The 24,642-nt window shown below is 41.6% G+C and overlaps 4 protein-coding genes and 1 long non-coding RNA gene across 6 annotated transcripts in view; 1 reads left to right on the top strand and 4 right to left on the bottom strand.

Moving 5' to 3' along the window:
* Window positions 1-418: 418 nt before the first annotated feature.
* Window positions 419-13,679, bottom strand: acox1 (acyl-CoA oxidase 1, palmitoyl). 2 transcript variants are annotated; one of them, XM_019876520.1, is made up of 14 exons: window positions 13,464-13,679; window positions 11,787-11,946; window positions 10,818-10,978; window positions 7,023-7,130; window positions 6,726-6,845; window positions 6,526-6,641; window positions 5,604-5,773; window positions 5,307-5,469; window positions 4,920-5,110; window positions 4,464-4,643; window positions 4,275-4,380; window positions 3,896-4,039; window positions 2,631-2,837; window positions 419-2,532 (listed from the first exon to the last, which is right to left on the bottom strand). In XM_019876520.1, exons 1-14 carry the CDS (start codon window positions 13,570-13,572, stop codon window positions 2,482-2,484), a joined length of 1,986 nt encoding a protein of 661 aa, XP_019732079.1. In that variant the 5' UTR covers window positions 13,573-13,679; the 3' UTR covers window positions 419-2,481. The 2 variants fall into 2 exon arrangements, with proteins under 2 accessions (XP_019732079.1, XP_019732078.1); XM_019876519.1 differs by lacking the exon at window positions 10,818-10,978 and adding an exon at window positions 8,455-8,615.
* On the bottom strand, window positions 8,925-9,651 carry LOC109519792 (uncharacterized). Its single transcript, XR_002169031.1, has 2 exons — window positions 9,587-9,651; window positions 8,925-9,336 (listed from the first exon to the last, which is right to left on the bottom strand). It is a non-coding gene; the product is annotated as an uncharacterized LOC109519792 (long non-coding RNA).
* A 40-nt stretch (window positions 13,680-13,719) lies between the features above and the next one.
* Window positions 13,720-15,163, top strand: ten1 (TEN1 subunit of CST complex). Its single transcript, XM_019876524.1, has 3 exons — window positions 13,720-13,940; window positions 14,564-14,721; window positions 14,843-15,163. The coding sequence occupies exons 1-3, from the start codon at window positions 13,852-13,854 to the stop codon at window positions 15,004-15,006; spliced, it is 411 nt and encodes a 136-aa protein (XP_019732083.1). The 5' UTR covers window positions 13,720-13,851; the 3' UTR covers window positions 15,007-15,163.
* Window positions 15,164-15,411: 248 nt separating this feature from the next.
* The window catches only part of evpla (envoplakin a), a 15,967-nt gene continuing 6,736 nt past the window's right edge, over window positions 15,412-24,642 (bottom strand). Inside the window, exons 9-22 of the mRNA XM_019876516.1 lie at window positions 23,656-23,751; window positions 23,441-23,551; window positions 22,477-22,623; window positions 21,842-21,996; window positions 21,662-21,759; window positions 21,405-21,577; window positions 20,882-21,054; window positions 20,597-20,735; window positions 20,316-20,509; window positions 20,077-20,227; window positions 19,446-19,529; window positions 19,237-19,344; window positions 19,057-19,149; window positions 15,412-18,967 (exon numbers count right to left, since the gene is read on the bottom strand). Of these exons, the coding sequence (XP_019732075.1) occupies window positions 15,578-18,967; window positions 19,057-19,149; window positions 19,237-19,344; window positions 19,446-19,529; window positions 20,077-20,227; window positions 20,316-20,509; window positions 20,597-20,735; window positions 20,882-21,054; window positions 21,405-21,577; window positions 21,662-21,759; window positions 21,842-21,996; window positions 22,477-22,623; window positions 23,441-23,551; window positions 23,656-23,751 (5,112 nt within the window). The 3' untranslated portion in view covers window positions 15,412-15,577. The remainder of the gene's footprint in view (window positions 18,968-19,056; window positions 19,150-19,236; window positions 19,345-19,445; window positions 19,530-20,076; window positions 20,228-20,315; window positions 20,510-20,596; window positions 20,736-20,881; window positions 21,055-21,404; window positions 21,578-21,661; window positions 21,760-21,841; window positions 21,997-22,476; window positions 22,624-23,440; window positions 23,552-23,655; window positions 23,752-24,642) is intronic.
* Window positions 23,224-24,642, bottom strand: part of srp68 (signal recognition particle 68) — a 26,508-nt gene continuing 25,089 nt past the window's right edge. The window contains exon 17 of the transcript XR_002169030.1: window positions 23,224-23,234. The gene's annotated coding sequence lies outside the window, so the exon portion shown is untranslated. The remainder of the gene's footprint in view (window positions 23,235-24,642) is intronic.

Genomic DNA, 24,642 nt, shown 5'->3' with positions numbered 1-24,642 from the left:
AGGCGAGACCGGATCGACGCCAGCTCCGTCACCACCGCCTCCAAACCGAAAGGACTGCTTGGGTATCATGATCCTTGCAGTGTTTTGACAATACTTTACATGTCAAGTTTGTTGCACGCTTTTATTTAACGTCCCTGGATATAGCGAACAAATATTTTTGTCAGAAATTTCCATTCCTTGAAATGCAGTTAAACTTCATCTTGACTTCTGCTAGTTAGATATTAAAACATCTTCAGCGCTTGTTTTATGCATTTGTCTCAATAAATAAATTGTTTTATTGTAAATGAAACTCCGGATATCCTCTGTTAATGAAATACAGGAATACACAGTCATTAATGTACATTACTTTTTCTATCAGCTTCCAATAAAGTTATTAACAGTTTATGGTAAATTATCCAGTGACACAGAAGGACAGATGCACACTGCTTCATGAAAATTTATTTTGACATGTCAAAATATCAATACAGTATTGATAAAAACGAACAATTATCCAACCAATTATGGTTAATAAACATCTTGGCTAATTGTTATCATGCCTTTACAGCATATACATCAGTAAATACAGAGAGAAAATACTATCCTGTGAAGCCAACAATCTTAGTTTGGGAAGGAACATTCCTCAAGCAGACAGGCACATCCTGAATTCCTGTAGTGATTTAAGTTATCTACGTTAAAGACTTAAGATTGAATATATTTCACTATATTTCGTCGATACAAAACATTTAAAAAAATAATTAATTAAAAAGCAATTATTCATTAACATTTGGATCACTTTTACATCAATTTGGACATCGTAGCATCATTTAACACGGGGAAAGAAAACTCCTGAAATTCGATCTTGGCTAAGATGTGAATCCATTGAATTTCCTCACTTTTAGACATATCTTCTGTTTACACCATGTCATAATAAAGATGTGCTTATTTTCTCATGAAATAAAGAATGGACTCTTTGCACATAGCGTCATGCCACCAAACCAACCGAACCACAACAGCCACGTCGTCATATTCTCGAGTAAACAGTTGAGTATGATCCTTACAAAACATTGATTTCTTTTTCTTAATTCCAAAAGGAACAAAACAATACCATGGAAAAAGCCCCATCGCAGCAAGCGGAGCTGCATTTACACTGTGGTGAATTTTCATGCTGCTTTATGGATATGAAGCAGATAGTCTGGACACTCCTCATGTCTGTCAGGTTTTATATACAGTAATACAAAAGACATTTTTAAAAAAACAAACATATTTAGAGAAACAATGGTAGACATTTTCTGCTAAAATATCTAGAAATGTGTTCGCTCACAATTCAATACACAGACATATTCTATCACTAACCGTGATTGTTTATTAGCATATTGACAACCTAAGTCTAGCGAAACCACGATGTTCCAAAAAATATTGACTTCCACCTTAATATCTGTGGATGGAAGAAGAGGAATACAGCTAAAAATCACTTACCTAAATCACTGATGAGCAGTTAAAAAGACAATGTACCGTACGTCTGTGGTGGTGAGTTTGGAAAAGTCCCTTTACCAGCTTGTAGAATAATGCCATTTTTTAAACCCAGAAAAAAAAGAACAAATTTCATTTCTGCAACGTGAGTCATTATATGCAAAGAGCCCATCAACAACAGAACACCTCATGACCTTTTATTTATGAAGTGGTTCTCCTCAAAGCCCCTATCTGCATCTTCTCCAAGACCTTTTAATTCTACATTGAGCTCGGCTTTCTATGCACGCAAGCAAAAATGTGGTAATGCTCATTTTCGTTGTCATGATACATGCTAGTGTGCATTGTAGACTCACTGGCCAAATAATTTTGATGGCCCCAAAACACCGAGCCACAACAAAAAATGTGCCAACCTCAAAGCCCCAGAAATTACACACAGAATTTAGGAAGTAAAAGAGCAATAGTTTCTGAGGTGAAGTTGTTGTAGTTTGCTTCAAGTCTAAGATGCACATCAAATGTCTGAATTTAATGTGCATGTACGAGGAACGCAATAATTCTTTCTTGTAAAACAATGACAAGAAGACCAGTAGCCTACGGCAAATAACAAAAAGAGATGTTGGTGTTGGGATTGTTATGTAATATTACTCGTTGCATTCTGTTCTTGTTAGGAAAAACTTAACTGGCACACAAAAGAGCGGCATCAGGCTACAACAGAGAGGATGGGAGTTGAGGACATATTACATAATTAGATAACTTTCAAGTTTCACAAACATACATCTAATGTGGATATTTTTTGTGGCACAGCAATCTGTAATTCCTAATTATGTAATTTAAAACTATTTTAAATCAAGTTATTGAAAAAACACATTTATAAGACAGTCAAAAACCTCTCTTCGCCTGATTGTCTTAGAGACGGACTTCGTCTTAAGGACACAAGTGAATCTAAATGAGGTGAGAGCAAACGCTTGAAATGATGCACTAGTCCATTTCTTATTCACAAGCAAAAATGCTCGCTATCATTATTTGTGGTTCATCTCACAGCTTGGACCTCAGTGGCTCCAGATACTTATGATAGGACTCGTGGACCTGCAGAACGGAGAATGCAACCGTTAATTGAAATGATGAGCAACTGGGGTTTCAATTACTTGTCACCATTCTAATCCCTTCCAGTGATATTTCCTGACCTCTGTAGAGTTCAGCGGTGAGCGCCGGGCCCATTCAAACAGGTGGTCGTAGACATTCCCGTCATATCGCCCCAGGACTGAATTTAACATCCTGTCATGGAAATCAAAGGCATCGACCAGCGCCACAGCATTTGGCCTCAGCTCAGAAAGCAGCTCTTTGATACGAGTAGTAATCTCCAGCAGCTGAGACCCGTTCAACAGTCCAGCCTGAGATAAAACAGATGGAAATGTGTAGTCGGATTAGTCAATTACAGCTGGCAATTTGCAGACAGTGAGAAAATCTGAACAGTTAACAAGTGACAAGACAGAAGAAAGATGCGAACTGTGCACATGGATCAAAACCACCCAATGCAGTTTTGTTTTACAGTGTCGCCTTGAGATATGAGCAACATGACTTAGAGTGTTTTGAGACTCAAGCCATCGCGGAACCCACTTTTGGCTTTGACTTGCAAGCGCAGATGTGCCATTTGGCGGCAGTGACTCAACTCACTTCAACAAGCAGCAGTTTGGCAGATACATTTAGCGAACAATTCCTCAAAAATAGACTTCAAGCTGTTTATTGCCACTCCCAGTTAAATTTAATGTCAAATTGAACATAAAACATAAGGAATGACATCTTGTGTATTTAAAAACAACCACATAGCTTAGCTTTTCAGTCCGCAAGCTTAATGCAAATAATAGATAGTGTCTATGTTTGAATACTTTAACCCTTAAACAATGGACTGAACACAATCGATACAGTAACATATGTAGACAGAAAATAACAGTACTCCGTCTAATATTCTATATGCTCTCCACAAAACAACTAATATTTGAGCCGTACTGATTGGAGCTTAACAGCATTTGCTCTGTGGTTCATTGTTATGTTGGCGTATTTCAGGAGGACAGTACATAAAAATGTGGCTTCACATTTATTATCTACAACATAGTCCAGTTTTTGTGTTGCGGGTATCATTCATGCATGTTATATTTGTTATGCGGGGTGTCTGTTGGATGTTTAAGCATAGTGACCAGATGCAGTTAGGAGAGGTACTTAAAAATGCACAGTGGGTTCGCATACCCCCCCCCCCCCCCCGTCCCACAGCCTTCCCTCATTAAAACCCATATTACAATATATTTTTGTTGCTTGGGGGGAATTGCTGGAACAAATTGCCATTCATTCCAATGGTAAAAGATTAGGGATGAGTGTTTTCTGTTACGAGCATGGTCACAGAACAAATTAAAGTTGTATCTCAAGGCACCATTGTAGGCATATAGATTTGCACCTGAAGGAAGTCTCCAGAGTTGTTTGAGATGCCATGAAGGGCGTAGAGGCGAGCAAGCGTCAAAAGCACCAAGTGTATGGAGGCAGCATCAATCCCTGCCAACTTGTCAGCAAAGAGCTTCACTACCACATAGTGACAGTGGGCCTGGAGGAGGTCAAATAGAAGACAACATGGACTTTGATGTCAGACAGTCAGGTGAACAAACCAATAGTCAACATGGAAGAATGTTTTGCTGCATTCAGTGTAGCTTATCCATAAACAGAATTAATTCATTACAGCAGAACAATGAGGAGCTTGTTAACATTGCATGGAAATATAAAACGTACTGCTGAAATTCATATTAACTAAACAACGTTGGTCACACATGAAATGGTCTTACATCAGAGGCCCGGACCAGGTCGATGGCACTATTATTCCAGGCATCCTCTTGTCTCTTGTTGTGCTGCAGCTCCTTCTGGATGCTCTTGGCTGCCAGCTCTACCAGACTAAACACACAGAAGGATCATTTGCATATATCAGAGACGAATCAGCTGTTGGTTTGTGATAATCCATCGTTCTTGTCTCGTACGTGGCGGCCCGTAGCTTGTAGACCTCCACCAGACTGGACAGGTCATTGATATCGAGCCCAGTTGTTCTTGCGGTGACGAGCTGTGGCTGGATTCTCTGATGCTCTGCTTCATTAAGGTATGACACAATGCCATGCAGCTGCTCACCAGCTCTAGCCTGCCTGTAGCTTTTCATCAAGTATCTGCACGCACGTATGCACAAAATGTAGATCATCACATATTTGTTGAAAAGGTCAGCAGATTGTTTAAGAGTCCCATCAGAACAAATGGTAGCAACTGTAATAATCTCAAATAAAATGCGATTGTTCACAAACTGACATGAAAGAGTTCACCGTTGAGCTCTTTTCAACTACCTGTACTACTAATTCAAACAACAGTCCTTACAAAAGTTACATGAAGTCTCTCAGATGACTTAAATTTTGGAAACTAACACGTCTGCCTGTACATTTGTGACACACCTCGCAGTCTGCAGCATCATGACTGTGTTCTCGCCCTCGTAGGTGCAAGTTGGGGTGAACTCAACATATATGTCTGGCAAGGCACTGCTGCGGGAGTAGCCGTGACCACCGCACGACATGCGGCACACCTCAATGGCAGAGTTGGCTGCCCACGTGGTGAAAGCCTTCAAACCCGCAGACAGAGCGTGGAGCTACACATTGGAGAAAAGTGAAAAGAAAAACACAAAGGGTGGAAATCAGCTCATTGGGCAAACAACAAACAAAACTATATGCATCGGGAGACATTGTGAATGTCCAGACATCAAATAAACATCATTCTCAAGCATTTCTTGATATTTTGCTGCATCAGGTGTACACATAGACTGTTACTATATCTGCGATCGGTACCTCTGGCAGCTCACTAAAGTCCCCCTGGTGGATGTCTCCACTGATGCGGTGGTATGTTTCGTTCATGTACTGGCCAACAAAAGTGAAGGCATAAGCCATAGCAAGCACAGGGAACAGTTTGTATTGCTGCGTCTGGTAGTCAAGGATCTGAGGTTCTGGGGCTCTGCAGGACAGGAACAAATTTCAGTCTGCTTTGTTTTCATGAACAAGGACATGTAAAAGGCGATACAGGCCTGTGTTTGTGCATGATTCAAATTGTTTGCTTAAGTGACTCCAGTGAAGCCAGGGGTGACTGACCCAGGCCGGATTTCAGACTGGTGGCGGACCACACTGTAGCGGATGGCGATGGTGCTGGATTTTGCAAGGGCTCGAGCGGACTCGCCTACAATCATGGAACGGATGAAAACCATGGTGCCGTAAGTCAGCTTAGCACTGGGTGGCTTGACGTAGGTGCCGTCTGGGTCCACCTAGTGGACAGACAAGGACTGTTCAGCATTTTGATGTTCCATTTGAGATAAATAAAAGCCTCACCTCAAATAAAATCCTCCTATTATGCTCCTTCAGGGGGGGAAAAAAAATCCGGTGGTTGTACAGTAATTGTCTCATGAGATCTGATACCGACATGTCTGTTGGATGCCATTTCCAAATTAATTAAGACAGTGGTTGTCTTCTTAACTCAATCTTTAACCATTTGTACAAATATATTAACTTCATAATACATGTACTGGTTTGCCATTTTTCAAGTAAATGTAGAGAGATAGAGAATATAAAGACACAATATATACATCAATTAAATTCTGTTAAATTTCAATTAAATTAAATTAAACTTGTGGAAAAAAAGATAAATGTTGTAAATATCCTAAATTTTACACATGTGAAATCAGATTTGTACAAATAGTCCTCTCCAATAAAAATTGGATACTCTAGTGTTATGTGAAGAAAGCATTCTGCCACGATTTGAAATATGCCAACAAAAGTTTTGTAGATAGGCTGCAGCACCCCCGCGACCCTTGTGAGGATAAGCAGATCGGAAAATGGATGGATGGATGGATGGATAGAGAAATAATAAAGTTTGGGGAAATAATAAAGAGAGCTTTAGAAAATCAATGCATTTCTGTTGGCACATTGTAATTAATGTATACGATTCATTGAAGCAGCTCTCTGCTTCAACGAGAAATTACCGTACTTGTGACTGTGCAATTTGTGTCGATCATCTGACCTTAGCGTATTTCATGAGCATGTTCTCTCGTGGTATCCGCACATGGTCAAGTTTCAAAAAGCCGTTGTCGACTTCATTAAAACCGAATTTGGGTCCAATATCCCCAACAACAATACCTATGAGAAAAGAGTTTGTTTCTGTGCAATAAGAAAGATTAACAGATATGACCATTTACATAGAACAAACGTTATAATACTTACCTGGTAGTGGTTTGTGTGTGTTCATGTCACGGATAGGTACAATGAAAGCATGCAGACCGTGGCAGCTTCCCTGAGTATAGAGCTGGGCAAGTACAATTGCATGGTTTGATGTCTTCCCAACTAGAATAATAAAAGAGCAGAGATTGTATGAAGTCTGTTATGCGTTTCATCTCAGGCTTTAAACAATACTGTTTCAAAATACATCAGTACCTACGATTCAGAACAATGCAGACATCTCAAAAATAAAACTTTTTTTGAGGGGCGGGGTAGTCTTTGAAGGTGTGTACTTGTACTTACGACCTCCAGGCCACCATTTGATTGAGCTGACAGTCGGACTGTTTAGAATAAACTCCCGTGTATTTGGGTCATATGTGGCAGTGGTCTCGAGTCCTCTGAGATGTGTGCCTGCAGGAAAGGCATAAAGCAAATACCACCAGAAACACACAGTTACATAAACACAATTAACATATGAAATGAAATCAAACAATGTCAACTTAGCAGAATAAACTAACAACACCCAGCGTAATAAGAAAATGCAGAAAGCATCTTGGTCGAAAACAAGCCCATATGAGAGTTGCCATAAAGTCACTTGGTAATTCATTCGGTAAATATACTGTATACAATTAGAGCACTGGAATATGCCCTCCCTTTGAGAACTACTGAAAATGTTCCATTGCAATAGAGGAAGAAAGCAGTGCATCTTGTAAATGTTTGACAGATCCAAATACATGTTAACAACTCTAGTTTATGCTAAATCCTTTGTAAAGCATATAGTAACGTGCATTACCTAATAATTTTCCAGTCTGAACAACCCACCAAAACTAAAATATGTTGGAGAATTACCTCAAGTAAATTTTGATGGGTTTGAGTGTTGGAAAGCCTTCTGGGAGAAAACCCATCTGAAGTCACGGTAAATGAGCCTTCATATGTAGGGAGGATAAACACTATTTGGCAAGCCACGAAGGCTCGCACGGTTGCATGTGTCATCATAATGCAAAGCATGATGGCAGCAGGGGTGGGGATGGTGGAAGAGCACGTGGTAGTTAGCTCACGAGGGGAAATCTGTATTGGCTGGTGACAAATACCGGTAGTAATGCAAGTAATTTTTTTTTAAGTCCCTGGTGGGCATTAGACTAGGTGTTTACCCTTTGGAATCCACGAGGTAGGCGGGAAGGGAGGGGTCGCAGGAAGTCGCAGGTGGGTCATTGTTTTATGTTTAGCCGAAAATGAGGGGGGGGGGGGGAGTTTGTGATAGCTCATTTCCTACCTCAGCCTCGTTCTTACTATTATTCTATTTGTGCTTGCAAATTGAGGGCTACACACCTGTTTTAAAATTCAAGCAACAAGTTTCTCCTCATGAGATTGTAGCTGTCACCTGTAGTGTGGACTGAATGGGTGGCAAAAATGGAGAAAAGCAAGTAATTTGAGGGTAATAGATCGCAGCAACATATTGTTTAATAAAAGAAAACACCAATGTATGAGTTAATTTTGAAAATGTTGAGCATAATTAAAAATTTTGAATTAGGAATTATGAACTGAACTACTTGAGTTTAAAATTCGTGAATTGAACTTTGAACTAGCATGCGTCAAACATAAACACCACCATTAGCAACCCAGACATTTGGAAATCATAACGGCCATTATAAAAGCACGCTACATTTTTTACTCCTTAACACAGCTTGCCTCAAACCAGAAGCTGGACTTTGGGCCATACTATTAAGTATTTTACCGTGGCCCATCTCAGTCTGAGCGTAGGTGCCGATGATCTCTAGGTTCCAGGCGGGCATGAAGAAGCGGTCCATTTGTTCTGGAGTGGCCTGGTTGAGCAGTGTGGGCAGGAACATTCCGAGATGCAGATCGAAAGGCTCGGGCCTGCCTGGGTGCACGCAGCTAAACCACAGAAGGCAGAGGCCAGTGGAATAGGAAACCAGGTGGTAATTTTTTGAGGCAAAGATAAGGAGTGGACAACACACAAGCATTTTTGAGAGGGGACAAATTATGGAGAGTGGAAGCCAACTGAAGGACAAATGCATGGAGGAATTAAAATAAACATGGATAAGCAGTATAGAAAGTGCAATCACTTTCTATACTGCTTAGCCATGAAGAAAGAAGAGCGACCAAATAATTTATTCAGATTTTGATCTCGACGTGCAGATTAAAAAAACAAAAGAAATATTACAATCATTTTTGCATAATTTGTGTTGAAGCGCCAGTTGACACAGAGAAGAGGAATAAGCAATGCTGAAGGGGTGTGAAGTGTCACACTTCTCCCGTCCGGTTGTGCTGAATGCAAATCCAAATAGGTATTTAATTTTCCAGATCCTGTCGCATGCTGATGTCACTTGCCTAGTACAGTAATGTGATTCCTAGATGCAGTGTGTCACTTTGTGATAACGCACAGGGTTTCAGCAGTAACCTATTTTACTGGAAAAGTCAAAGGTAGATAAAACCTTCTGTTACAGTGCTGATGGGCAAATTCTGCATGATCCATGATGATTCCAAATGTAACAAAGGTTCTAAAACATCAATTAGTTCAATGTCTGTGGAGTCACTCTGTGAAACACCATTGGAAAATGCACATTCACTCGGCAACAACAAACAATAACTTGACCTACTTTCTTCTGAGCAGGTTTCTCAGCCGTTCAGAATGAAAAGGGATAAGGAGTTGAAAGCAACAACTCAAACTCGTTACGAGCCGTTAACATCCATGTTCTTATACTGTACTTGGTGTGCCTAAACGCCCGGCCCTGGCCCAGTGCAGGTCTGGATATAATTTGGTTCCAGACCAGAGAGAAAGGAGAACAAGAATGTATTTATAATTCCTGCAGTACTTTTGCCAACTATACAAACAATAACTTGACCTACTTTCTTCTGAGCAGGTTTCTCAGCCGTTCAGAATGAAAAGGGATAAGGAGTTGAAAGCCACTTGACTTGTCTTGCTCCAGTTAGCCCACAAGTTAAAGACAAAGCTAAAATAACCAAATATAAACCTTGCTCAAGAGTTTCTTTTTACTGTACTTCGCAAATTGACATCGGACCAAATTCAACAGTAAATTTGCAGCCTTAGACTTAGGGATGAATTTAGGTTTCATTTGTAGTATATGCCCAGTTCTCAGGCAAAAGCCTTCAAATGTCAGCAAACCAATACCAGTACATTCACATAACGGTATTGAATGGGGAATTAAATTAATGCAAGCTGCACACTAAACAAAACAACCAATGGTCCTGTACGGGCTAAATTTCAGTAATTATTAACCTCAATCTTAACTTCCAGACATTCACTTTTTAAACACATTTGCCCGATGAAATGGCAAAATGGGTTTTGTGTCACGCAATAATAATTTGTTTTTATTTATAAACAGCGGTCAGGTAGCCTTCTAAGTTGCATGTGTCAAAGGAAAGGAAATTGTTATTTGTAGTTTAGCGAGAAACAATCAATTGTTGGAGTTGCACCAACGGTTGACCTAAGACCCGCCTGAGAAGCTGACTGCTGGCGTGAGGAAGATTCAATTGGGGTTTTGTGTCACGCAATAATAATTTGTTTTTATTGATAAACAGCGGTCAGGTAGCCACCTAAGTTGCATGTGTCAAAGGAAACGAAATTGTTATTTGTAGTTTAGCGAGAAACAACCAATTGTTGGAGTTGCACCAACAACGGTTGACCTAAGACCCGCCTGAGAAGGTGACTGCTGGCTTGAGGAAGATTCAATTCCAAGGGGACTTTTGAAATGACTGACAACTTGTGTTTTCACTATTTCCTTCTACATGACGCTTACTGAGTCAAGCAATAGGTACTTTTAAAATGTATGTGTGGAAGAGACGGTTCATTCTGGAAGGTAGCTAATCACAAAAATACAGGACTCATAGTCACTGGTACTTAAACCTACAAATGAAATTACTATTATCGGTATTAGGAAAAAATATTCAATCTGCATTTGAATATTGATCTGTCAAACACATACTGTACAAGTAAACATTGTCATGTTCACGCTTCAAATGGGCCTGTTTTCACTGGCCAAAAATGCAAATGTAAATATAACAATTTTTAATTATCTCCCAAAAAGAATATAAAAGGTGCACTCAAGAACTGACCGTGACCTAGCTCAGTTTGAGCATACGTGCCCAGGACCTGGTAGGACTCTGCTAGAGGTAACCATTTCTTGGACTGCTCAGGGTCACATTGGCCATAGAGGGTTGGGATGAACATGACAAAGTGTAGCCCCATTGCCTCCTGAAAGTTGCCTCGAAACATTCTGAGTGAATGGAAGGTACACAATTATTAACTGATTTGAAGGAACTAATGTGAAGGTAGGTAAGTTGGTAGATAATGTATGAACCCTGAATTAAATTCTGGAAATGACAGGATTTTTACATTACTTGTAATATTACCTTCTATCAAAAAACATATTTGAGCAGTACAAGGACTACATTGGACAAGAGGCAATAATGTGTGACTTTTTTTTTTTTTTTTTGCTGGTGTCTTACGAAGAAGGACATTTCAGGGTGGCTGCACGGTATAAAAACAGCTTCTGGACAACTTAACGGGGGCTTGGCTGGCATAGTAAGAAAGGTCCAGCTGTTTTATGTTCTCTAACGACAGGATCAATGTCCCACACTTTCAAAACCAGTGGTCTAAACAGTGTGGTCGTCACTCAAACTGAATTCTTAGAGTTAGGACTATGCATAGAGTTAGGGCTATGCATAGCAACTACGGTTTAAAAAGTGTAATGAAATATAATTAATTCATAGATTCGGTTTTAGAAAAGTAAATATACAAGCAAATACTTCACATTGTTGTTTCCTATATTAAGTTGTATTCTATGCACCTGCAAGCTGGAAAACACATGCACCCTTTGACATAGTTTTAATCTCTTAATGTACTTTGCTCCAACTTTATTTGTCCATACAAAACTACAATGCCCGGGGCATTTACATAAGGCCCTTTGACACTTTTCCGAAACAACAACTAAACGAGGGGTTTTTGCCTTGCAATAGAAAGGAAGTGTCGTAAGATGTATCACTCTGTGGGTGTGTGATCCGTTCAGACTTGTAATCACATACCTCTTATAGCAGTAGATCTCCTCTGGGTCCGCAATGCCATACTCCCTCAGCTTGAGGATCATTTGGGCACTCTTTCTAACAGCTTGGTCATAGCGCTCACTACGGGACAGGAAGTTTGGGTCCTCGTACTTAAAGTCTGGGTCATTCAGGACCATTGACTCTGCAGTGGAAAGAGGGGGAAATGAAGAAGCAAGATAGAGAACCGTCACTATATTGAGTACATCATTTGTGATTGTTTTTGCAGTAGGCTACACAGGCAATGTTGAATGTTTAGAGTTGTGTGGCAACAATGTTGCGTTGCAACATGTTAGGCAGCAGAGAGTTCTGGTGAAGACATGCAGTGTGATGCAAGGTCACACTTGGTGTCTTATTTTGGAGAGTGGAAGCAGGTGTGAACAAACATTTTTAAATGTGTTTTAATAAGCACAATTATGTTTTAAAGCATGTGGGAGGGATAAGGCTATCGTGTTTATTATGTGGTCTCTATATCGCAGTTTTTCACTCATCATAGGTGAGTCTGAAACATCACCCTTCCACGATAAACACATGGAGGTTTCTTACAGTTTATTGAGCAGTAATTGGTTCCTACTCTGGCTGTGTATCAGTCTATACCGTACCAGTAACCTACAGAAAAACTAACTTACAAACTGCACCAGGACCTGTACTGCTTGGTCAAACAGTCTAGTCCACTGGGTGAATGGAGAGGTGATACAATCCATGCCCCCCCCCCCGCCACATTAATCATTTATTGTTTAAGATAATCTCAAGTGATGAACATGCTCAGTTGCTCTGCATTTCTACATAGCATGAGGATAAAGAAGCTTCACAGACAACCACTGAAGTAGGCTGGAATTCATTACTGATCAACCTAAATTAGTTGTCCAACTGGGCATGACTACAATGCAGGGTGGTGTCAGTCACTCTGGAGCTAAACAGCTCATCTTTGTGACCATGTCAGACCTTAAATTATTTCATTCAAATGTTCTAAATAGCCTCTATGCGCAAGTGATTTGCGCAAAGTAGGACTTGGACAAACTTGTCAAGAGCAGTTTGCTGACTAGTGATGTGATTCCCAACCACTGTGCCATGGCATATTATTGCGGTGTGGGGTAAGAGATCAGCTGTGCGCTATGGTAATAATTTTACCTAATATGTAAAAAAAAAAAAAAAAACATTTACTGTATCTGTCCCAGTGGTGTGCAGTAACAAGCATAACGATTACATTCTCTTGCACAGGACGTCAAAAGGTGTATAATTAACCTGTGCAACCACTTCACATGGCATTTGTTTAGTAGTATACCATGACATTTTGTCTATTTTAAAATATGCTCCTTGGCTCAGGAAACACTGGACTAGTGTGTTGACAGTTTTCGCTCCAACGCACACGCTATTTACACAAAGACAGACAAACAATGAGGCGCGCAATGAATTTCTAAGAGAAGATACATACAGAGACCTAACGTTGAATCAAATCAACGCAACATCGATTAATATTAAACATAACAAGCTGCTAGCTAACGTCATAGCCGCTTAACTTGTGCCTCGTTAAACTTGTCACAATGATTTAATATTCCTCGACGACAATTTTAGAAACTGTAGGATACGGGTTATAGATTGAAAGTAGGATAGAGTTCAATGTCCAAAATGACCTGTCAGAACACACTTGCGGCAAGTTACCAATTTCTCTTCTTCTCTTGGTCTTCTCGGGGCCTCCGTTCAAAATGTTGGTGAGTTTCTCGACGTCAAAGGTTGCCTTCTGCCTCTCATTCAGTATGTCAGGATTCATGTTGGACCTCAAAACGAATTAAACAGAGAAAAATAGAATGCCAGCGACCCGTGTTTGCGTGGTTTAGTCCTGAACGCAAATGATTTGTTCACCGTTTGGAGTGGTGGGTGACGTTGGGTCACGTGATACACACCCGGAAGTAAAGTTTTTTTTTTTCCTTGGGTCATACCCACTTTCACTTCAACGCGTCAACAATCTCTGCAACAGGAGGGTTATCCGACGTACCCCGAATTTTGTACGTAACGTGGAACGCGTCGTCGTCTATCACCACAAGAAGCGATGCTTCCAGCTGTTGCGGTGTATTATTTCCCTTGGGAAGTGAACTCTGGAGCGTTGCAAGATGGAGAGTCTGTGCGAACATTTGGCAGGTGGGCTAATAACTCACTTGAGATATTTACTGTTTCGCAAATTGTTTCATGGCCTTTATTGCTCTTAGATGTCCCCAAGTACAAAAGTAATTCATTACATACAGTAACAGTTTTCACAACAAAAGAAACTCTCTACACCAGGGGTCACCAACCTTTTTGAGAGTGAGAGCTACTTCATGTGTCCTGATTGTGTGAAGGGCGACCAAATTGATACACGTCTGAAATAACATTTGTACAAATTGCATTTAATAATATTAGAATGTGTTATTTTTAATACTTAATGGTTTTTCAGGCTCTGGTAATCTGAACGATGTCTCACAATACTGCCAGTGTTTGCATTTTTAAATCATAATTTATACTAGCAAATCACAATCCTAGCAGTGACGGGCTATTGGTGTGGTCCTCACAGGCTACGTGGTGCCCACAAGCACCACGTTGGTGACCCCTGCTCAACACACAAAATAGTTAACCTCTTTTATTAACTTGCATAGTGCTAATTAGTTGAATAAAACAAAATAACTATACTCACCTTTGCAACGAGATGAACTCTGACAGGATATATGGGACTTAATTTACAATATATACTGCTGGATGAGCAAAACAAACTTTGCCCATTTTTCTAGACTCACGCAATATGAGCCGGAGAAGTCCCGAGCTTCACTAACAACTCAGCATGCTTCCAAAGAGCACCATGTTGTCATCAATACCTCGTTTGTGGAACCATTTAATCCCATAATTGGAGCCCAGTATATAGTTCTGGGTGAAATAGAAACAGCTCAGGGTAAGGAAACACTATCCAATGTTGTCTTCTTAAGTCGCAAACATTATTTAATTTTGAAGATGACAGTGTCCTTTTTGTGTTGTTTGTTTTGTTAATAATCAAACACCTTGTTGTTTGGCAGGAGTTGACGGGGTGAGGGTCTGTGCACGTGTCCTCAACTGTGTGGATGGTGTAAACATTGCCCTTCTACAAAAAGTCATCAATGAGCAGAGGAGCTTCTTCAGGGAAAGGCAGAGCCATCTGGAGGGTGCTGCAGTGCAGGATGCAGATGCAACTGGATCTTGAACTTGCTCGTGGATTGCTGACAATTTGGACATTTAAATTGTTGTAGCACTAGTTGTCCTGTCATCTTGTTTGATCTGTGATGACTCCATTGATGTTCTAAGCATGGGATCTGTCTGTTTTATCTGTATGTGTGGTTTATTTAAAAGACTACACAAGAGACATTATAATTTAAATTTATTGATGTTTCTTCATAAAGTATCAAACAGAGTTAAAAGTGAACAGTATCAAGGATAGCCCACAAGTACTACATAATCATAATAATCTTGGTAATTAGCATTGCACCATGTCCCAGTATTCCACAGTAGTATTATCAGGTAGATACTTCATTTGCAACATTGTTTTATTTAAATCATAATAACATCTGCCCACATCTGGCATGTTTGGTAAACAAAGGCAATTTGGCAGTGTTTTTTTTGGAAGGGGGCGGGGTGGAGGGGTTGATAGAAAGCTTGCCAGATTAAAAAAGACACATTATATGCACTATTTATGTTCGTATAATATCCCAAATGTATAGGCACATTTTTTTAATCTATTACTTCACAAAGCATATAACTCTAAGCTGTAAACACATTTAGAATCTCGCATATCTGTTGAATGCTGGAGTGTATCCAGACTCTTTGGAGGAGGCTGGCAACATGAGAAGGCCGGACTTGTGGTCTCTTTTACAGCGTTCCAGGGCCTGTTTGTAGTTGATCTTCTGCTTTGTGAGGGGATCGGTGATATCCTTCTTGTAATTGGTTTCAGCTTGAAGATCTCTCATCATGGCGCTGTTGATCACTTTGGATCCAATAGCATCCACGATGCTGATTCTTTTGTTGCTGTTGGGATCAACCAGCCCTCCAGTCAGGTGCTGCGCTTCCATGTACCAAGTTGCACTTTCCTTTGGCATCCATCCTTTCTGGATGGCCTCTCCCACAGACAGACGCTCTTTGGTGACGGGGTCTTCCACTCCAGTGTAAGCCTTTTGAGCGTTGAGGAGCCTCTGGAGCTGACTTTCATCAATGAGGCCTCTGGAAGCTGCCTTCTGAACTGAGTGTCTGTCTTTGGTGGTGATGTCAATGATGCCACCGGTTGCCGCCTGGGCCTCCAGAAGCTTTTGGGCTGTGGTGGCGTCGATAAGTTTACGCATGGCAGCGCTGCGTATGCTGAAGCAGGTGTCTGTGTGTGTGTCCATGATCCCAGCAATTGGATACGCCTGTACAGCAGCAAAGTCAATTGGGGCTGACTTCACTGCTGTGTTGGTCCTTGGGACAAATGAGTTGAACTGGTTCTTTGGCTTGCTTTCACCAGCAACGAGCAAGGCAAACTCTGAGATGTGGAGTTTGCCTTGTTTGTACCTATCCAAATCAATCTGTGTTAGTCGGCCTTCCTTCAGGGCATCTTTAATGGAGTACTGATTGCCACTCTTGCGATCCTGCAATACCGATGTCTCGCCATCGGGTCCCACAGAAGTTGTCTCTTCCCAGTCACACTCAAGCTCCTGCAGATGAATGTACTGTTGGCGATCGATTAGCCGCTGCAGGTAGGCATCATAGGGAGACATGTCTCTGCCGGTATCCGGATCCAGAATGGTGATTTTAGTTGACATGTTGGTCTCCTTGGTTCTGGTTTCGGTATGTTCCTCTTTCTGCAGGTTCAGTAGGAGGTCGCGAATGGTGCTGTCACGGATATGGATCTTGTCTTTTTCATTCAGGATTTCCCTTTCGATTTGCTGTATGTCAGAACCCATCTTCATGCTTCTGTGCCTGCTCATCTGTGTTCTCTCACTCATGAGTCTGCTCTGCTGCTCGAAAGAGATGCTAATGTCGTGTTTCTTTGTCTCCAGTGTCCGGAGCTCGCGAGTCAGGTTGTCCTTCTCTCTCATCAAGCTGTCTCTGTTCATCGTTAGGGTAGTTTCTTCTCTGGAGCTGCTGGACTTGCTCGTCATCAGATGGTTTGTTTTAGCACTGAGGCGTTTGATTTGATCCTCGATGTCCTGCCTTGTATATTTCTGCTTGGAAACTTGTTCCCTCAGGCGATCCCTCTCCGCTTCCACAGCCTGGTCTTTTTCAACACGGACTACTTCTTTGTATACTTTCTTCTCAATAGACTTTTCTTTCTGGAGGACCTCAAGCCTAAGAGTGATGTTACGGATGTCTCTCTGAAGACGCAGTATATCGCTGGTTTCCTTATCCATATCGACCCGCAGACCATTAATCAACCTGTCCAGTTTGGGGTCTCTCTCCACTTTCAGTACCTCCTCAACAACAATATTTTCTGAGACAGCAGGCGGCGCATGTTCAAGTTGGTGGATACGCAACCTGATTTCCTTGAGTTCAGACTCTGCTATGATCCTCTTTTGATGCTCATCACTTGCTCTGAGGAGCCGCTCCTTCTCTTCCACCTTGGTTCTGAGCTGCTGCAGCTCTAAATCGATTTGACGTCGAGTCATCACTTCTTCATCCAGGCTTCTACTCAGCCTCTCATGCTCAAGCACTTGCCGCGGGTCCTTCTGCAAACGCACAACCTCCTGCACAACCACTTTTTCCTCTGGTTTTTGTCTTTCCAACAGGATGTATTTGTTTTTCAGGTCAAACACCAGCTCCTCAATAGAACGGCGCCTTTGGGCCTCGTCCCTCAAATCTCTTCTCAGACGGTCAGCTTCTTTCTCCAAGAGCGGATCCGGTTCATACTTAATGACGTCTCTAGTGAGGACTTTGGTCTCGATCTTAGACTTTTCAGCCTTCCAGCCGTCTCTCTCTTTCTTGAGTGTCCTCACTTGATCTTGGAGAAAGTTGTAATTGTTGTGGATGAAGTTAATCTGCTCATTTAACCTTAGAATCTCTCTCTCATTTTCAGGGCTTCTTTCTTCCTTCACCACCTCTTGAAGAACTTCTTTCATTTCTACCTTGGGCTTTTGTGAACGAAGAAAATTCACCTCTGAGCCTACCTTTGTGATATCCCTATCCATGATGGAACGCTGCGCATTGGCCTCTTGTATGTCTTTCCTGAGGCGTAAAATTTCTACCTCTGTATTTGGATCGATCCGGTAAATCTCATTAACAATTTCCTTCACCTCAACTTTTGGTTTCAGAGCCTGAATTTCCCTGTAGCGACTGTGAAGTTCCATCAACTCTTTGGACAAAGAGTTGTTTTCGATCATCTCACTCTCCACCGATGTTCGAATCCTCTTGGATTCTGTGATGAGTTCGGGGTCTTGTTCAATCTTTTTGACTTCCTTTGTGATGATCTTGGGCTGGATGTTTACAATCAGTCTTTCCAGGGCATTAATTTGGCTTCTCATTTGAAATATTTCATCATTTATGATTTTAACCCTGCTCGTCTCCTCAGAAATTTCGGTGTCGAATTTCCGCACGGATCTCAACATTTCTGGGTCTTTTTCTACTTTCACCACTTCCTTCTTAACCACCCTCTCTTTGATGAGTGGTTTCTTCTGTTGGAGAATCTCAAACTCCGTTTTTATCTGTATGTACTCCGAGTTTCTCAGTCGAATCTCATCTCTTATTCTTGATATTTCATCTCTCAGCTTGGCAGCATCGACATCTAGCTGAGGGTCTTTCTCAAACTCGGTCACTTCTCTCGTCAACAGTTTTGGCGCGGTGTTTTTGAGGTTGTCCTCAAAGAGACCAAATTTCTTGTTATAAATGTCAATCTCACTGTGGATGGTGGTCCGTCTCCGTATCTCTTCATGAAGTGTCTTCTGAAGTTCGATTAAGTCAGCCTCCAGTTTTGGGTCACGGTAGTACTGAAGCACTTCTTTTTCCTCAACACGTTCTACTCCTCTGCGATTCTTCAGTGACATGAGCCTATCTCTGAAGGCTTTTAGATTAGCCTCAATGTGAAGTGTCCTCTCCCTCTCTTCCTCCAGCTCCCTGGTAAGACTGTTTAACTCAAAAGCACTCCTTTGCTGGCTTTCCAGCTGCACCTGATGTTGTGCCAGCAGCTGGACTTTCTCATCATTCTACATCAAAGGAAATGACAATGTGTCAATAAAACATACAACGCTTTGTTTTGTGGTATTACTGCCTTTCTCATGGTCCGCCCTCTTACTTGTGCAATGAGATTCCGGGCCAAACCCAACTGTTTTTGCCGCTGACCATTTTCAGCTGACGCCTCGGCGTAGCGGTTAACCAGATCCCTTTCCTGTCACAGAAAGAGACAGGGTAGCCTCTGCAATGTTCAAGTAAATGGTGAATATTACCAACAGGATGTTGGTTAAACTTGTGATACCTCTTTCTGAACAGCTTCCGCAAGTGTGAGCGTATACGGTCGCTTTGCAACAGTGACACCTGCATCTTCCAGCGTACTGTTGAATTTGCCGATGTTGGCATCATACTCCTGCATTTCGAGAGGTTGGTCTATTAATATTATTGTGCCTTAAATTCAAATGCATGTATTTTACAACTAGATTGTTTTGAACATGGCATGTTATGTCTTACAGCAAGTAGATTCTGCAGGTCTTGAGACAAGTCGGACAGTCTGTCCACTTCATTGCCTTTCCGCTTCAGGTCATCCATCACCCTCTGCAGTCAAGTGTCAGTTAGTGTTAACATTCTGTCACATTATAATTGGTTAGGGAGTGTAAAAGCAGGGCACTTAAGCAAAGGTTTCAAACAGCAACCTAAATAAGTTCCATCCATACATTTTCCATCCTACCTGTCCTCATTAGGGTCACAAGTTCAGCCGAAACTGGCTGACTTTGGGCGAGAGGCGGAATACACCTTGCCAGTCAATCGTAGGGCACATATAGACAGACAATCATTTACAGTCATATTAATGCCTATGTAGACAATTCAGAATCGTTATTAATTAATTTATTATTTTTTGCAACGTGGGAAGAAACCAGAACACCCACAGAAAAACACGCGCAAGCTCCACACAGGTAGACCAGGGTGAAGATTCTAACCCCGAACCTCAGAACCATGAGGCAGGGGTGCTATTTGATCACAGTGCTTTCCCCTGAACGAGTTAAAATTTAATAAGATTCATCAAAATAAACAAAGCAGAAAGGCAGAACCAGGAGTAGATAAAATAATAAACAAAAGGGTCATGATTAGAGAGTCCTCTCACCTCCTGCGAGCTCTGCATAGCGGCGACCGAAGACACATCATCACTGTAGTTGATCTTGTTTCTTGGCAGGTTGTTCAGGAAAAAGTTCAGGGATTTGGCTGAGCTTTGGAATTCTTGGTTTTTGGCACCAGCGTCTTGTAAGATGTTCTCTCTGAAAAGATGTGTCGATCGTTAAAGCACTGTATTGTTTGTCGTGGTACTTTTTATATCGGACTGCATGTGTCTGGTGGGATTTTTACCTCTCCTTCAGCTGGTTGTCAAGGTTTGCATAGCGGTTGTGCAGCTGTTTGACCTCCCATCTCTGCCGTTGGATGTCGGGACAAAACTCCTGGTATCCCTGCTGCAGAGAGCTGCAGAGCTGCTCAGTGGCCTCCAGGTCCTGACTTAGCTTCCTCATCTCGGGCTGAGCCGATGCCACAGCCTTTCGCTGTTGCTAAAATGGGGAAGAAATGAAAAGGACGTTTTTCGACACTGACGCCATTTTGGGTGGTTTAAAAGGAAAGTGTTGTTCCTTCCTTACATGAAGGCTCTCATTGGCAGTTTGAATCGAGTTTGGCACATCGAGTATTGGGCCATCTTCACTGAGCCTCTTTTCAAACCCTGAGATGATGCCATCCACCTTCCTAATCTGATTCTCGAGGTTGAGGGATGCATTTGTCCTGAAAGAAAAGAAACACCCAACGTTTAAAAAGAACAACAACAGTACTGCTAATGATTTACTATTTTTTCGTAAAATTAATAATAATAATTACTTAGAGAAAGGAATTTTATTCCTCGGTCATCATCCAAAGAAAACATTACTTACTTTTTGGCATAGAGGTCAGCAAGTGCAGAGAGGCCATCATACTTGTTTTCGGCATTGTTCAGTTTGAGTGGCAGGGCAAAGGAAGCATTAGGATCTTTGGACAGGAGAGGCTGCAGGTCAGCCTTAGCCGCAAGTTTCTCCTGCTCCAGACCTTTTAGTGCCCTGGCAGCTTGCTGAATTTGAGAAAAAAAAAGGAAGACACATTTTTAAGCCTAAACTAATAGAATTCAAAATATTCATGTGACAAATCTTAGACGCCCTTCTAAATGGTCCTGCTAACGTGTAATATGATCTGGATTCAAAAGCATTCTAAACAACTACACATTTAGAACATTAGATATAATATGGAACCATAGGTCAAAATGTAAAAGGTCGTGTACTCTTTTGTCTACACCAAATAAAAATCCACCTGGGCTCAAAATTTGGCCAGGGTATTTTGTGTATATGCCGTATTGTTTGATTTTACTATGAATTGGTTGTTAATGTAACAGGTATATGTTCGCCCTCTGCTCAAGTTCCTTACTTCCTGTTCCTTCATCCTGTTGACCAGATCTCCAGTGGGATTGGAGCGGCTGAGTGGGGATCGCATGCGGTTCAGCGTGTCCTTATCAGCATTGTCCAGGTCGGCATTCAGTTTGTCCAACCGGAGTCCAAGCGCTGCCAATCTGGGATCCAACGTGGGAGTCGACACTGGTGCTAAACCGGTAAATAGGGAAGTTCATTTATTACAAAAGTGAGCAGCAGGCGGGATCAAGATACAATATTTGGTTTGACAGTGACCTGACTGCAGGGATCTGGCCATCTCTGACTTGTGATTCTTGAGCGATGCTGCAAGAGCGCCTCTCCTCTTCTTTATGTCTCCCAGTTCACCACCCAAACTAGTCAGTTCAAGAATTTGTTGCATTTGTAGGTTGACTACATTACTGACTGACATATTTTTGTGAATGTGCCGTTACTTACAGGTCCACTTTGTTGATGGCCTCTGGATCAGGTGGTGGGATCATGAAGCATACCCCTGGGAAGGTGTTAGTGACCCCTTTGTTGGTTATAACGTCCCAGTTTTCATTGTCGGGGTTAGATTTCAAGGTGCACTTCTCGCCTCTTGACAGAGGTCCCTAGATGAGGAAAGATGAATACTGTGAAACCCCATTCATTGCAGAGGATGCCCTTTGGACTCATCCATCAATGGTGGAAATCCACAATAGAGAGAGAACATCTTTTTTTAAATATCACTGTACCCTTTAGACACATTTGAACTGATTGAAATAACAATTTTCTGAAACACGTAAACGCATTTCAACACAAAACAATTTCAAGCATCAAATTTATGAAATATATTGTATGTAATGTAGTATATGTGGCGAAAGAAAAGTGCCCCGGCGTGTGACGTAGGCCAGTTGATTCAAACCGAGTGTCTGGGCTCCTACCTAAATGTGTTCATTGTGTTTACGTGTTTAACCCTAAAAAGTGGATTGTAACGACAGCTTTCCCTTCCAAATTAGTAAAAACATAACAGTCGATATCCTGCCACTTGTATGACATTTCCTTGCCTTTTCTGCCTGATAACACTTAGGAGTTACTCAAAAATGCTCTACCCTGGTAGACTCCCAATCACAGAGGGACTCCAATGTGACCGATCTGTTTGGAGGAGTACGACGATACTTCAGAGGAGCAATGCTGGTACTGCGTCTTCTCAGGTCTGCCAGCAGCTGCTCACTGTCCTGCACAGCTTTTTCTTCCGCCTGGTGGGAAAAACACACACGCACGCACGCACGCATGCACGCACGCACACACACACATACACACACACACAAATTGGAAACGAGTTTCACAAGTCATCTTGCAATTACTACAAGGTACATCATGTACAATATCCGTAAATGAAGATTGACTGGTATATGGGTATAGAAAGGGAAGAACATTTTCCCGTTCTCTGATTGTTTTAATTACTTTACAAACAGTTTACTGAGCAGAAGAGGAAGAATGTCAGACATGATCAAAAATTTATTTTCAAGGCGGGCTTCTCAAGCAAAAGTGGACATTGTGAGGACAGGTCGGACAACACTGTCGCTGGCTGGCTTGTTTTCAACACAGTCAAAGGATTTATATTATCCAACCGTGCTAACAAAGGATGGATTTTGTCTATAAAATAATAAGCACCTCTGGTGAGTATGATTTTGTTTAATTTATTAGATAGATATTGAATGTGAATTGCTATATTGCAGTGTAGTGTAGGACTCTAAGAATTACTTTTAATATGTTGAATACATCAATGCTCTCCATCACTTGTCCTCATGAGGGTCACGAGTGACCGTTTGTTTCTACCAGCTGTCCTTAGAGAGCTGAGATACACCTTGGACTAGTCGCCATTTAATCACAGGGCACATATAACGCAGACAACCATTCACACTCCCACTTATAGACAATTTTTCTCATGTGAAATGTGTGTGCCTTCGCTCATAATAAAGATTGAGAAACACTGCACTTGTCCACAGGGCTGTCAGCTTGTTTATATTCTGGGGCTGTGACATAAGACTATTGAAGCATCATCTTTCATACCTCAAGCTGCAGCAGCATCTCCGAGTTGCTCATCCTGCTGGCAATCTTTGGGTCCAAGCTATGGTTGAGTTTGCTCAGATTCTCTGACAGTTGTTCGGTGTCCAGTTGGTACTGCATGGTAATGTGGTAAACAGTAAGTTTGTGTCAAAGACACAGGAAGGTGTGTCCAGGTGGATACATTATACAAGTCTGGTGAGTCATTTCCCCATCATTACCTTTTTGTACTGCTCCAAATTATCCAGGTGTGTCTCCTGACAAATGCACAAGTGGAGGAACTTCTGCCACTCGTTGCGTACGGTGTCTCTTTGAGCCTGCAAGTGTAAGGTTGCGAGAAATGAAATGGGGATTCTGCATTAAGCTTTCTTTCATTCAGAGTCGCGCTTGCGTTACAAAACGGATGCACCTGGTAGTTATAAAGTCTCATCATCCTTATAGTGTTTTTTGGGTATATTCTTATGTGTTGCATGCCATACAGTAAGCGGGATCACATACATGCAGGCATGCAAGGAGAGCGTGAAGGCAGCGCAACAACTGCCATGACATTGTATGTTTAAAAAAGGCCGCAGTGGAAGGTAAGAAAGAATAATGCGGTGCTGTTTTTCTGTCTAGCCTATAGAGCAGGGGGTCACCAACGTGGTGCCCGCGGGCACCATGTAGGCCCCAAGAACCACATAAGTCGCCCACTGGCCTTTTGTAGCTCAACAGTGATGGGACAAGGTGATTTTCTTGGAATGTTGTCGAAGTAATACAGTGTTGTCTTGATTGACATGATTTGTTTCCTAATTATTGTGAGAAATAATTAATATGATCAGTATCTTCATGTAAATGAATATAATCACATACAATAATCACATTATTAAAAAAAAAAAACAATCGAGCACATTTATTTAATAAGTGCATATCAAATTGGTAGCACTTTGCGTTAATCAGTACCCAAGAAGTAGCTCTCCATTTCACAAAGGGTGGCGACCCCATGCTATATACTGTAAGTCACATATGTCAAAGTGCCGGCCCGCGGGCCAAATCCGGCCCGCGAGAATGTTTTCAGTGGCCCCTGGGATGATATTGATTTATTATTAGATCCGGCCCGCGGACCGCAGCAAGCCGAGAGCCCGCAGATCTTTTACACGCACCAAAACTACATTTCCCACAATGCAACGGTGACGCGCCAAGCAGTCGGCCGCTTTATTTAAATATTTATT

This window comes from Hippocampus comes, unplaced genomic scaffold, assembly GCF_001891065.2.
Source record: "Hippocampus comes isolate QL1 unplaced genomic scaffold, H_comes_QL1_v1.1 scaffold51, whole genome shotgun sequence".
Classification (NCBI taxonomy): Eukaryota; Metazoa; Chordata; class Actinopteri; order Syngnathiformes; family Syngnathidae; genus Hippocampus; species Hippocampus comes.
This window is presented reverse-complemented; position numbering and strand designations above follow the sequence as displayed.